This window comes from Scylla paramamosain, chromosome 28 (genome assembly GCF_035594125.1).
Source record: "Scylla paramamosain isolate STU-SP2022 chromosome 28, ASM3559412v1, whole genome shotgun sequence".
NCBI classification, from domain to species: Eukaryota; Metazoa; Arthropoda; class Malacostraca; order Decapoda; family Portunidae; genus Scylla; species Scylla paramamosain.
This window is the reverse complement of record NC_087178.1, coordinates 13,789,690-13,804,750: the sequence shown is the minus strand read 5'-3', so window position 1 is coordinate 13,804,750 and position 15,061 is coordinate 13,789,690. Positions and strand designations below refer to the sequence as shown.

General features: G+C 38.6%; 1 protein-coding gene across 6 annotated transcripts in view; it reads left to right on the top strand.

Moving 5' to 3' along the window:
• Nucleotides 1-1,316: 1,316 nt before the first annotated feature.
• LOC135114955 (uncharacterized) overlaps nucleotides 1,317-15,061 on the top strand; it is a 22,117-nt gene continuing 8,372 nt past the window's right edge. For 2 of the 6 annotated variants that reach the window (XM_064031267.1, XM_064031266.1), the window contains exons 1-8: nucleotides 1,317-1,481; nucleotides 2,078-2,507; nucleotides 3,232-3,407; nucleotides 3,912-4,070; nucleotides 6,431-6,592; nucleotides 7,313-7,414; nucleotides 9,738-9,821; nucleotides 10,230-14,949. In XM_064031267.1, the coding sequence (XP_063887337.1) occupies nucleotides 1,326-1,481; nucleotides 2,078-2,507; nucleotides 3,232-3,407; nucleotides 3,912-4,070; nucleotides 6,431-6,592; nucleotides 7,313-7,414; nucleotides 9,738-9,821; nucleotides 10,230-10,532 (1,572 nt within the window). In that variant the 5' untranslated portion in view covers nucleotides 1,317-1,325 and the 3' untranslated portion in view covers nucleotides 10,533-14,949. Of the gene's footprint in view, nucleotides 1,482-1,709; nucleotides 1,797-2,077; nucleotides 2,508-3,231; nucleotides 3,408-3,911; nucleotides 4,071-6,430; nucleotides 6,593-7,312; nucleotides 7,415-9,737; nucleotides 9,822-10,229; nucleotides 14,950-15,061 lie in introns of those variants that run through there. The other 4 variants (XM_064031272.1, XM_064031268.1, XM_064031270.1 and 1 more) reach the window with 4 other exon arrangements.

Genomic DNA, 15,061 nt, shown 5'->3' with positions numbered 1-15,061 from the left:
TGTTAATGTTCCGCAGCCACACAACTGCTGCAGCACTTGTACCCACCAGATTCTCACCTGCTGTCTGTGCACGTGAACAATTAACAACAACCATCCAGTGACAGGGCTGTACTTTCTTAAGTGCAGCAAATTCAAGCAATGATAATCAGTGATCAGTGAATCTGTGAGACAGAAACCCAGTTTCCTAAGCTATTTTGGCTATCTGCTCACCAGCGTGACTGCTGTGGCGTAAAGACCTCATGTTGTAAGATAACTGACCTGTTCGTTCCTTGTACAAAGACATGAAACTCGGTGCTGAAAAAGCAAGTGTTCCCGTTACCTTTATGTAATAGGTGTTACTACAATGCCCTTTATCACCAAGCATACGAAATTATTTGGCAACAGCAGTGCTGTCTGGAGGCAGATCATCTATTTTTGATTTATGTACTCGTACCTTCATAACTTTTATGTTGCGTACGAAAGGACCTGGCCAGGGGCAAAAAAAAAAAAAAAAAAAAAAAAAAAACTATTGGCAAGCTTAAAATTCTTAAAGACTAGGAGGCTTTTGCTACTGTATTGTTCACCGGCGCGAACTTTCTGATCCATTAGCAATAGATAATTGGTGTATATTTCTGAGTCATTACTGGGGTTAAAATATCATCAGTGTAATAGCCTGTGTATAGATGTTGAGGCTTCGTGACATGCAGGGAGGAAACAAACTAATGTCCATCTCTTCCCGAGAAGATACTAATGTATATTGGCAGTCGGGACTTAGTCGAGTTAGAGAAGGAGGGAGCGCCGTAAATATATCCTATGGATATATCCTATGGACAATTTTATACGATAGTTTGGCCTCTGGTAACGTCTTCGAAACGTCTGGGAGAACTATATATCTGTTTTGTGAAGGCATTTTAAGTGATAATAAGAGAGAGAGAGAGAGAGAGAGAGAGAGAGAGAGAGAGAGAGAGAGAGAGAGAGAGAATGTGGTATACTTATTCACTGTCGGTCAGACACTGTATCTCGGCTAGCGGTGGTTGTGGCGATGCGATGAGTGAGGGAGGAGGAGGAGGAGGAGGAGGAGGAGAGGAGGGATAAAATGTTTAGGGCAGCATGAATACACATCACCACCACGCCTCTTCTGTTTACAACGGCCGTGTGTGTATAAGGAAGTTTCGGATAGCGTCTGAATCACTGCCGCAAAAGCAATGGCGCTGAGAGCTGCTCCTGTCACCAAACTTCCCGTGGTAGCTTGGTCACCTGCAGCTCTGCACCTCACACTCCACCAATAGAACTTACAAGAGGAGTCTGTTTTTAGCTCTCGCTCAAACCGGCACCGAGTTGTTGATATGATGATGAGGGGGAAACCTATCAGTCCTCAAGCTAGCGGGCCAAGTGTTAGGCTAGTTGTGCCTCTGACCGGGGCCAGTGAAGGGCGAGCACCACCACCGGGAAATTGCTATGAGTTAGAGGAGATATTAGAGTTCTGTGCTGCACTTCCAGATGTGAGCGATTTCCGTTTCTTTTAAGTGGTCGTGAGTCATGATAACACAACGATAATGGTAATAATAGCGATTAAGACCATAATAATAATAATAATAATAATAATAATAATAATAATAATAAAATAATAATAATAATAATAATAATAATAATAATAATAATAATAATAATAATAATACAGTGACTTTGTTAACGTCGCCGAGTGACTGACGAGACAGGAAACTCTTATCGCTGTGACAGTGAGGAGACTGCCAGCGACACGATGGTGACCACAGTGTGTACAATTGTTGAGTGACCCAAGGACGTACCTTTTGTGTGTGTGTGTGTGTGTGTGTTTATACGCCAGATTCATAAATATAATCTCGAGTGGGAGAAGGAAGCTCTTAACTCTTTCGCTTTCTTTCCTTTATCGCTTGCTAGTGCTACGTTGTGTTGCTTTCAATTTAATGAAATTTACTCTTTTCATTGAAACACATTTAACCGTGGCCGTTATTAGCAACGTTTTCTTCTGTATTTCATCTTGTAATGGCACATCAAATGGTGGAAAGTAAGCTACGGTCTTGAAATGAGTCGTGTACACATTTTTCTCCCATGCCAGGCGGTCCCTAGCATTCCCACCATGCCACTCACTCTCACATATGCTCTGCTGGGAGTGTCTTGCGCGTGCATCCTCTTTGGAAACTCTAGTGTGAACGCAGATAGTGATAAATTGCAAATAGGACAAGGTCGTAAACCACCAGACCTCATAGAAAATCCTCCAGGAACGACATCAACTGCCTTAAAACGCCCCAAGAAATCAAGTAGGAAAAGTTACAACTATCCAGTCAAGTACAAGGGAAAAGTTCGTTACTACGACTTGGGCGGAGTAAACGACACAAAACTCGACATCCTCGATAACATACAAGACGTAAAAGGAATTACAGCCAGCCATGGGGACTGTAAGATCCAGTCATTGTATTTGGGCACAAACTATCTGCTGGACGAGGAACTGATCACTTACTGTCCCCACCTGAGCCTTAGACTAAAAGGTAAAGTCAATCAAAAAGTTTAACGCTTCTCTTTTGTACCTGTGTTCCCATTTAGCAACTGGAAGGAGTGGGGCTGAGAGGAGGGAGTAACAGAGAGGGGAGACGAGAGGGAGATTATGGGAATGTGTGTAGTCAATAGGACGGCTAATGCCGGACTGGGATGACCTACATTGCCTTACGTTAGAGTTACTGAGATAGCCTACCTAGTCTATTATTGTTTTATTGTTATTGTTATCATTATTATTATTATTATTATTGTTATCATTATTATTATTATTATTATTATTATTATTATTATTATTATTATTATTATTATTATTATTATTATTATTATCATTATTATTATTATTATTATTATTATTATTACTATTATAATTATAATTACCATTATCATTATTATCGTTAGACTTTATTATCACCACCACCACCACCACCACTACAACAACTACTACTACTACTACTACTACTACTACTACTACTACTACTACTACTGCCGCTGTAGCTGCAACAACAACAAAAACAGCAACAACATCAGCAACAGCAACAACAACTGCTGCTACCACTACTACTACTACTACTACTACTACTACTACTACTACTACTACTACTACTACTACTACTGCTGCTGCTGCTGCTACTACTACTACTACTACTACTACTACTACTACTACTACTACTACTACTGCTACTACTATTACTACTACCACGATTAATTCTCCTTTAGGCGACAAGTGGCTATGCCTGCAGGACGGCCTTATGCTGCACCGGCGAGGGGTGGAGGTGAACATGACAGAGGCGAACTGCAATGATGCTTGGTTGGATAAACCACATCCTCATAATTCAAAAATAAGAGCTCAAAGATACTCAATGGCAGAAAGCATTCGGAATTTCATAAAGTTTGTGAGTACCATTTTGTGTTGCATCTTGTAATGTTAATACTCGTAGAGTTTCTGGGTTTATAAAAAATGTTCTCATGGTTTCGGTTTAACATATGTAAATTGTACACTGTACGAAGGAAAAACACCCATGAGAAACTCACTCAGCTATGTAGCCTTTGAAAAATAATCCTAATAAGCCCAGTGTTTAAGAATACGAGTTCACTTGTCTAATCACTTAATTTTTCCTCGTATGATAAATTAAGCAATTTTAGGACTCGGGTTTTTGTTCGTTTTTATACTTTCTTCAGTTATTTTTTTTTTACTTTGTTAAGAAATCTTACTATTGTACGTGAGAGATGAAGAGAGCAAGAAAGTAGACGTGAGCAGGTCATGTTTCGGATAAGAAAGGTAACGGATGAAACTTCTGATTCTATTTTACGTTATTTGATTAACTGATTTCACTTTTACCTAACTTAATTTGACTTCACCGTAGCTGCCTTTACCAGTCTTCACCTTCGCCCTGCAGGATATCAACAGCTGCCCCGCAGAAAAGTGCATCTGTAAATGGTACTTCAAGGATGATTCTTACACCGTGAACGTAGACTGCGATGATGTTGGACTGACAGACGACATGCTGCCCACTCTGCCAGATAAAGTTAAGGATATAACGCTCAAAAAGAACAAAGTGAGTTGAGTCTGTTTATTTCTGCTCCACTGCCATTTTAAGCATGGTGTCTTATAAAAGTGTGTTACTATTTGGAGAACAACTGTAAAACTTGTCATTGTTGCAGTACCTATCATTATAGCTATATATGTGATAATATTACCACGACTACCATCAGTACCACAACAACAACAACAACAACAACAACAACAACAACAACAACTACAACAACAACAACAACAACAACTACTACTACTACTACTACTACTACTACTACTACTACTACTACTACTACTACTACTACTACAATTATTCCAACCAGTATACCACTTGTCAATTACCATCACTGCTACTTTTATTATTACTACTACTACTACTACTACTTACTACAACAATTATTACAACCAGTATACCACTTGTCAGTTACCATCACTACTTCTACTACTACTACTACTACTACTACTACTACTACTACTACTACTACTACTTTTACTTCTACTACTACTATTACTACTGCTACTGCTGCTACTACTAACACCACCTTTTTTTATGTAAGAGCCACTGACCAAGGGCAACAAAAAGACTTGAATAAAAAAAAAGACCCGCTGAAGTGTTAGTTCCCAGAGCGATGCCAAATAGAATGATCAAATGGCAGAGACTAAGAGTCTTGAAACCTTCCTCCTGAAACAGATGAAGTCATAGGAAGATGGAAATACAGAAGCAGGCAGGGAGTTCCAGAGTTTATCAGAGAAATGGATGAATTATTGAGAATATTGGTTAACTCTTGCATTAGAGAGATGCACAAAATAAGAGTGAGAGAAAGAAGATTCTTGTATAGCGAGGCAGTGGGAGGAGGAAGGCATACATTTAACAAGATCAGAAGAGCTGTAACAAAAATAGCGGTAGAAAATAGCAAAGGATGCAACATTGCGGCGATGAGAGAGTCTGATAACAGTCAGTTAGAGAAGAAGAGCTGATAAAACCAAAAGCTTTTGATTCTACCTTGTTTAAAAGAGCGGTATGAGTGGAAACCCCTTACATGTGAAGCATACTCCATACATGGACGGATAAGGTCCCTGTACAGAGTTAGCAGTGGGGTTGGGGGGAGGATTGAGAAAAACTAGCGGAGACGTCTCAGAACACTTAACTTAATAGAAGCTGTTTTACTTAGAGATGAGATGTGAAATTTCCAGTTTAGATTGTAAGTAAAGGACAGACCGAGGATGTTTTGTGTAGAAGAGGGTGACAACTGAGTGTCATTGAAGAAGATGGGATAGTTATCTAAAGGGTTATATCGAGTTGACAGCATTGAATAATACTAAGTTTGTTCTGCCTCAATCAGAAATTTTAGAGATATCAGAAGTCAGGCGTTCTGTGGCTTCCTTGCGTGAACTGTTTACTTCCTGAAGGGTTGGACGTCTACGAAAAGACGTGGAAAAGTGCAGAGTGGTATCATCAGCACAGGGGTGGATAGGACAAAAAGTTTAGTTAGATTATTGGTGAATAATAGGGAGAGAGTAAGTGACAGGACAGAACCCTGAAGAACACCCCTGTTAATAAACATAGGAGAAAACAGTGACCGTCTACCACAGCAGCAATAGAACAGTCAGAAAGGAAAGCTGACATGAAGTTACAGAGAGAAGGATAGAAACTGTAGGATGATAGTTTGAAATCAAAGATTTGTGCCAGACTCTATCAAAAGCTTTTGTTATTTCTAAGGCAACAGCGAAAGTTTTACCAAAATCCCTAAAAGAGGACGCTCAAGACTAAGTGAAGAAAGCCAGATCAATCGTAAAGCGTCTTCGACGGAACCCATACTGGCAGTCAGACATAAGGTTGGAAAGAGATAGATGTTTAAGATTCTTCCTGTTGAGGATAGATTGAAAAAAATTAGAGAGGCAGGAAACTTAAACAATCAAAAGGTAGTTTGAGGGATTCGAACTGTGACTCTTTTTAGGAACAGACTGAATGTTGGCAAACTTCCAGCAAGAAGGAAAGGGAGATAGAGTTGGAAAAGTCTGACTAGGCAAGGTGCGATCACGGAGGCACAGTTTCGGAGAACAATACGAGGGACCCTATCAGGTCCATAACCCTTCTGAGGGCTGCTACTGCTGCTGCTGCTGGTGCTGGTGCTGCTGCTGCTGCTACTACTACTACTACTACTACTACTACTACTACTACTACTAGTACTACTACTACTACTATTACTATTACTACTACTTCTACTGCGAATACTACGACTACTACTACTACTACTACTACTACTACTACTACTACTAGTACTACTACTACTACTACTACTACTGTTCCCCTAATAATATATACTATCATCACCAATCCTGCGACATCTTCAAGTTCGTAAGACCTTCACATCATTACAGCTTCGCTCGATGGACACTCTGATCAAGCACCTGCTGCCTCATAACCTCACCCTTCAGAGACTGAACCTCGATGACAACCTCATAGAGGAGCTACCCCACTTTTCTAATGAGACGTTTCCCAACATCGTTCATCTCGCCCTGGAAAGGAATGAAATAAAGAAGGCAGGTTATCCGAGTTTTTCCTCGATAGTCTTATTAATTTATACTTTTATGTTTCCTTTCTTTCCCTGACAACCAGACTAACTTGTGTCATGATACGATATTAGATAGTTTATTATCCTCATTTTCCTTTGATTGCCGTAGTATGATTTTAGTTTAAGACTATTTTTTTTTATGTTTAAATCTTCCTAAACAACTACAACTTTACTTTTTTTTTTTTTTTTGCTGAGATAGTTTATCATTAGTTTCCTTTGACGACCTGACTTTGTATTCTAGGTATATCTGTGTTCATGAAATTTTGTTCTTAGATTCCTTTGATGACCCTATCAATTTATTGTTATGCTGTACGATTGTTGCTAAAGTAACGTTATCCTTAATTTGCTTGAACAACATTACTAACTTATTCTTCATGTTTTTTTTGCGTAAGGAATATTGTTACTGATGACTTGATTAACTGATTCTTATATATTTTTAACTTAATTCATTTATTTTTTGGATATGGTGTGTTATTCTATGATAATGTTATTAACTTATTCCTAGCATGTTTTTTTTTCTGACTTGTCTTTTGCTCATCACAAACTTAAGAAATATGTAAATGATGAGATTATATGGCACCTTAAAGACAGAATAAGTAAACATAACAATAGCAGGAGTATACTGTGTTATGGGTATTCCATTATCCATGTTCTCTCTATGTTAAGTCCATGTGTCATTTCTTTCCAGATCGACATCGAGGTTTTCAAGGAACTTATTACGAGGAAGGATTTGATTATAAGCTTGATAGGCAACACGTTTCCATGTGACTGCAATCTGTACAACTTTAAGGTGAGGAAGTAGCAGTAGTAATAGTAGTAGTAGTAGTAGTAGTAGTAGTAGTAGTAGTAGTAGTGGTAGTAGTAGTAGTGGTAGTAGTAGTAGTAGTAGTAGTAGTAGTAGAAGTAGTAACAGCAGCAGTAGTAGTAGTAGTAGTAGTAGTAGTAGTAGTAGTAGTTATAGTCGTAACAGTAATAGTGGCAGCCATTTTTGGAATTTTGTTGCCCATGACCTGATTCCGTCTTACAGTAAAAGTAGTAGTAGTAGTAGTAGTAGTAGTAGTAGTAGTAGTAGTAGTAGTAGCAGCAATAGTAGTAGCATTTTTTTTCTAGGAATTTTTGCCTTTAGCCAGGGGCCGTATTAACAAGATTCTTAACTAGAGAGGTTTGACTCAGCCCAAACCTTATGCTTAGAATTGTGCTTAACTTCCCAAGTTGTGCTTAGTCTAGGTCTTAAATTTAAGACATGTCCGGAGTATGCTTAACTTTAAGAGTTACGCTAAGACTAAGTTAACCATAAAAAGATGACCGACCGTCGAGCCCGAGCTCGCCACCTCAAGAATTATCAGCGCCGCAAGGATGTTCTCGATGGCCTGAGTAACTCTGTTGGTGAACTGTTGGACATATATAAAATAAAACTGCAGGAGTGTTATTTGTGACAGATTTGGCGGGAGATGCCTTGGAGAGCCCCACAGGAAAGAGTGATGCATTAACGCTACTAGTTAAAATAATAATTACAGTGGTATTTAGCCAGTGGGAAATGCAGCTCTGTAGCAATGTCCTGTTGTTGGAGTGTCTCATTTACCTTCCTAGTAATAGAGCCACATGCAACTTTTTTGTGCCGCAGAATGAGTGAAGCCCTTCAGGCTACATCTTTCTTCATATACTGACTGGACGAGGTAGGAAAGTCTCGCTATCGGTTCAGCTGGGTTTCCTCTGTTGGCCTTTTCAGCCTTAGGGGGTCATCATTTTTTCTGTACTAAAGGAAAAGGACTGGAAAAGAGAAGCTGCTGAGTGGGAGTGGTGGGACAACGCTGGCTCAATAACGTAAACATTGAGACAATATACACGCGCCTTGCGCGCGATCTAATTTGTTTATTAATAAACACAAATTTATGCGCTCATATCCTTACAGAATCGATGGTAAATTATAATTTTTTGTTATTTAATCCAAAAATGTAAAAATATTGCATTATTAACTCAAAATTGAGAAATATAAGGTTTTACTGTTATTGCTCTTTCACCATTTCATATTAAGGCTTAAGAGTTCGGCTAAGCACAACTTTAAGACCGCTGAAGAGATAAGCACAAGTCTAAGCAGAAGGCTGAGACGAACTCTGAGAGTCTTTGTTAATATGGCCTCAGGTTTCCTTTTACATAAATTAGAAGTCTCAAAGTAATATTAGAGCTGTATTTGGCGCTGGTCAGACCTCATCTAGACTATGCTGTGTAGTTCTGGTCCCCATATTACAGGAAGGAAGGTCTATTAGAAGCAGTACAAAAGAAAATTACTAAAAGGATACAAAGGATGAGGGGTATTCCTTACAAAACGAGATTGAAGTTGTTGAATTTACATTCCTTAGAGAGAAGTAGGTTAAGAGGGGACCTGACAGAAGTCTTTAAGTGGTATAGGGGTTATAACAAGGGAGATGTAAGCAAAATTCTCAGGATCATTAACCAGGATAAAACAAGAAATAACGGGTTTAAGCTTGAAAAAAAAAAAAAATTAGTTTTAAGAAAGAGATAGTAAGGAATTGGTTCTCAAATAGAGTGGTAGATGAATGGAACGGACTCAGTGATCAGGGTGTTAGTGTTGAGTCATGAGAGAGCTTTAAAAGAAGATTAGACAGATTTATGGATCGGGATGATAGGTGGAAATAGGTAGGTATGTTTCATGCAGGAACCGCCACGTGTTGGCATGATGGCTTATTACAGCTTCCTTTATTTTCTTGTGTTGTTATGTTTTTATAAAAAGTAGTAGTAGTAGTAGTAGTAGTAGTAGTAGTAGTAGTAGTAGTAGTAGTAGTAGTAACAGTAGTAGTAGTAATGGTAGTAGTAACAGTAGTAGTAGTAGTAGTAGTAGTAGTAGTAGTAGTAGTAGTAGTAGTAGTAGTAGTAGTAGTAGTAGTAGTAATAGTAGCTGTTTTTGTTGTTGTTGTTGTTGTTATCTTACTAATAATAATAATTCGCTATACCTATATGGGGACAAAACAACAACAACAACAACAACAACAACAACAACAACAACAACAACAACAACAACAGCAGCAGCAGCAGCAGCAGCAGCAACAACAACAACAACAACAACATTCTATGCTCCTTATTATTCTTTGCAGGTTTTCCTTCAAGAAAATTACTTGAGACACTGGAGCTCCTTCCAAACCTACATGGATATGGAATGCGAAAACGAAGGCCAAGATGTACGTGTTATTAATGCTTCGTTCCTTTATTTTGTTGTATGGTGTCTCTACTGTTAACATTATGTATGCTTGTATGTAATATGTAAATATGTAAATGTACGTAATAGTGTGTATATTTTGGCATTTCGCATCTGGCGCCAAGTTTTATATTGTAAACTGTAAGAAGAATTAACACACACACACACACACACACACACACACACATACCTTCACACACAGGGCAATAGATTAATTAATGAGTTTATTACCGAAAAAAGTACTTAGTATGCCCTTCCCCCACCCACCAAAATTATAATAATAAACCTCTCTAAAGAAAAATGTGATAAAACACACACAAAAGAGAGGCATACAATGTAAGAACAGTTAGACGCGAAAACATGTCTATAACACACCTATGTTTCCTTGCAGAAAAAAGTGAAAAAAGTGAAGATGCACAGCTTGTCTGAAGAGCTCTGCAAAACTTGGCTGGACGGGTGGCAGCCGGATAACTGGTGGTGGGTCATTAACTTCACGCTCGGTGCCCTTAATGTAGTGGTGATTGTCCTGATAGTCGACCTGATTTGTATCCTGAAGCGCGTGGGATGTAAGAGGGAACGCGTACCTCTGATGGGCCGCTTGATGTATCAGTTCGGGATCGCACATCAGAAACTGCCGACGAATGAGGATTCGGAAAATGGGGGAAGAGAGGAAAATTCTTTGAATACGTGTTAGTAAGTCACTCAGTCAGTCAGTCAGTAAGTAAGTAAGTAAGTAAGTAAGTAAGTAAGTAAGTAAGTAAGTAAGTAAGTATTAATTATTATAACAATATGAATAATTTTATTACAAAAGTGACTAAATAAACTTGTCAAAGTAATTACAAATTCGGTATGTCAGTTATGGTCCAGAAAAGATATTAAGCTAAATTGTTTCCCCCCCCAAAAAAAAGGCGTAATACTAACACCCATTGAAGATTCTAAGAGCAAAGTAAAAATAAAAAAAAGATAAATTCATATTATAATCTAATTTTAAAAACTATTAAACCCATATACTATTAAATCGATTATGATAACACATCTAAGAACTAACCACGAGATAAAATATGTAAATGAGCAAATCTTACATAAGTAAAATTCATAAGAACAACCAAATCAAAACCAGGAGGAAATCTAAATCCATAGAAGGGATCACACTAAAACAAGTATTTTTTTTTTTTTATGTAACGTGATCACTGGCCATGAGAAACAAAAAAAAAAAAAAGGAGAAAAAAAATCCCACTGAGGTGCCAGTCCCCAAAGAGATGTCAAGAGGATAATCGAAAATTGAAGTATAAGTATCTTGAAAACTCCCTCTTGAAAGAGTCCAAGTCACAGGAGAGAGGAAATACAGAAAGAGGCAAGGAGTTCCAAAAAATATGGATTAAAATTGGTTGGTAAAAGTGGTTGCAAAAACTACTTTGACACAAAATCGTAAGATTATATATATATATATAAAAAAAGGAAAAAAAATGACATGGTACAACATATACATTAGGTTATCATCAGTCATAGCAAGAGAACACAGCGTGTGCTATTTCTGCAGTAGGGTATTGTGCATCATTCTGAATTATTTGAATCCAAGACGTAAAATCATACCATGTTCTTACATCCCTAGTTATCGGACACGTTCCATTTGCACGGCACCGCACGGACACAACCGCTCACCTCAAGACGTCCCCTTCCGTGCCGGATCTAGCAGCCCATCTCGATTGCCAGGTTGTGCCCGATGACCCGCAGACGCCTAATTGCAATTCAGGGTAGCTCTTTAATATTACCACGTCTTTTATACAAGGAATGAACTGTTAAGGAAGGGTTCATTAAAAAGGTAACTTTGTCTTCTGGATGATGTAGAGTTAACAATTGATAATTTAAGTGGCTGAATGCCTATAGCAACATCGTCCACAACATTATTAATGAAACTATTAATGTGTGCCTTTGTTGGCGTGATGTGTGCCATCGTTAGCCTGACGGCGTGCAGCCACGTCAGCATGTTAAGCATGTTGTGTCTTCCCCCCACAACTGCTGGAAAAACTTTCTGTTTTGACAATATAATAGACCTTAGTGGCAGGTACCCAAGCTCAACATAACACACGTCCATGCAGGTCGTCATTGGAACCCCGAGCGGTTGTATAATTTCTCTGTGGGTTTCAGGTGTCCATTAAGACAAGACTCGCAGCCATATAAAACTAGATATTAAAGCTGTTTCATTTTTTTTTTTTTTTTACATGAAATGTAATGTTTCTTAAGTCTTACTTACGAAAAATACAAATTTTAAGAATGTGACCTCTTTGCCTGAGCATGGGCGGGGCGGCAAAGGCGGAGCGCAGCGTGCCGTTGTCGTGTGAAATCCTTGAGCTGCGAAAATACTGGCGAGTCGGCCTTCTTCGCTCAAGAATCTTGCACTATGTATGTTCTGTTGGGTTCTATATGTGCTAATATAGTATGCAAAATTATTCAGTAACGACTTGAAAGTACCTTCTGTTGATATGAAGTTTTAATAATCAAGGTATAACCACTACATAAAGCTGTGAAATAGAGGCAAACCTTGGGGACTCAAGGATTTTGCGCTCCGTGTGTTCTGTGGGGCTACGTAGGTCCTAATATAACTTTTTAGCCTATAAGATTATTCAATAACGACTTGAAGGCACCTTCTATTGATATGAATCAAAACCGGTTTTAATAATCAAGTTATAGTCGCTATATAACGCTGAGGAAAAAAAAGAGAAAACCTTGGAGCTCAAGAATCTCGCAGGCCGTATGTTGTGGTGCTGACGCGATGATGCGCATGCGCAGAAGGCCGACTCGTCAGTATTTTCGCAGCTCTTGGATTTTGCACGACACCGTCACTGGTGGACACGCTGTCCAGGTACACGTACTGTACTTGTCACACCATTGCACCACCAGCTCCCCGAGACGAAACGGCTCACGATCCTCTGCCGATGCATGGACTGCGAAAAAAAAAAAAACTTTGTCTTGAGATTATTTACTAACATGCCATTACTTACGCAGATTTGGTTCAGGATGCCACGGTGCATCGAGAGCAGAACCGTATCGTCCATCAGGACTAAGAGGTGTAGCCACTGCAAAAATCCTTCCGCCCTACAATTCGATTTTATTAGCTTAATCATAGCATTTACAAAAACTATAAATAATAGACAAGATGTTGGGAAACCTTGTCTGACGCCAATCTTGTACTCGACTGCGGCAGTGCCAATCCACATGGCTGCGTTCATCGCCGCCAGCGCCGCCAGCATGCGCGACCGACAACCCAAGTCATGCAACATACCGAACCTAATGCGAGGCACACTATCATAGGCCATCGAAAAATCGACAGAACATACGAATAACTTACGCATTCTCCTTTTGGCTAAATCAGTTAACAGTAAGAGTGACAATGTGTTCCACACAGCCTCATCCTTGCTGACTCCCAGCCTATTCCCGAAATGGTGGGAATCACAAGCTTAAACGAGTCGAAGACACCATATCATACAATTTTACCAGACAGCTGATAATATTTATGTCACGGTAATTCTTGGGCAGTGCTCTGTTTCCTTTTTTAAAATAATGTAACCATACGAGTCATCTGCCAGGATGTAGGATAAGAGCCAGACGAAAAGATTGAGTTAAAAAATAATAGTATAAAGTACGTTCATTGAGCTGGTAAGATCTTAATGATATCTGGACTTATTTCGTCTGTTTCGCAAGCCTTTTCTTGTTTTAATGCATATATTTGTTTATGAAGTTCATCAGTTGTGATGTCATCATCAAGAAATGGTATTACATTGGTAATAAATTCATTAGGATATAATATATACGCTCTACACCATGTGGGTTATACATATCTTCATAAAATTCCCTAAAAGCCTCATCAGTTGATTTTTTTTTTTATCTTTTTATTATTGTCATTTACATCAATATAATCGTTATATCTACCCTGCCAGTCTACTGCCTGCCAATGTACCATCTACTGCTGGTGTGTAGGAAGTGGCATGTTTCTTTGAGTGTGTTGCACCGAGGTTCTCTTGTCTCACGGCAGCAGTAGGAGTTGGAGCTTATTCCTCCCTGTATCGTTTTCTGTAGTATGTAGACAGGATCTACTTTTGTTTAGTAATTATATTACTAATTATATTACTACTATATTAGTATTTATACTATGGTGACTGTGTGTGTGTGTGTGTGTGTGTGTGTGTGTGTGTGTGTGTGTGTGTGTCTATGATGAGCGACCACAGACAAGCATATGATTACCACACACTAGGAAATCTCTTTGAAAATTTTAATAATGATATAATTTGTAGAGTAATATATGACATACTGCGTGTATATAAGTCAAATGTGTTTTAAGTGCTTTTATATGTCTCATTTGTTTATCGTTTTTATGTTTCATGTGTTTAGTGTTTTTGTGCTTCATGTGTTTAGTGTTTTTGTGTTTCAAGTGTTTAGTGTTTTTGTGTGAGAGTTTGTTGGACTATATTCTCATGTTTTTTTTTTTTTTTTTTTTTTTGTAATTGTAGCCCATTTTGTTGTGGTCAATAAAATATCTAATCTAATCTAGTGTGTGTGTGTGTGTGTGTGTGTGTGTGTGTGTGTGTGTGTGTGTGTGTGTGTGCGCGCGCGTGTGTGTGTGTGTGTGTGTGTGTTCGGTCTTAGCAGCATTTACGAGTATCTCTTTACTGAAGGCCATGTATTGTAATGAATGTTGTAATTGTAAGAAAAAAAAGTGTATGATGAAGAATATATGAGAAATATAAGTATTCATATTCATAGTATATAAATATTTTGTGTTTTTGTTGGATTTATCAGATCAATCCGTGAAAATTATGAATCATACGCACTTCACTACTCTCTTGTTCGTCCATACATTTAAAACAGGTATTTGAAGAAAAAACAGCGCATGAACTTTACCGATTCAGTTAAGCTGTTCGAATCACTAGGGTGGCTTCGAGTGGGTTTGTCCGAAGCAGAAGTGAAGTTGCGGTCGAGAGACACGACCAGTTTGAGTTTACAGTGAGTTAACTAAGGAGTGTTTGAGGAAGTGTGTCGGTTGGTGTACCACAGGGGTCAAAACTGGAAGATGCGGACCAGCGTTAAGTGTGGCTCGCGGATGAAAGAGCAAGGTGAGGGTAGTACAGTGTAACTCTTGCTGACTCAAGTTATATTTTATGACACCAAACAGATTGTGGAAGGGAGAGAAGTTTGTGAATGTGCCTCTTAGCAGTTAGAGGATGA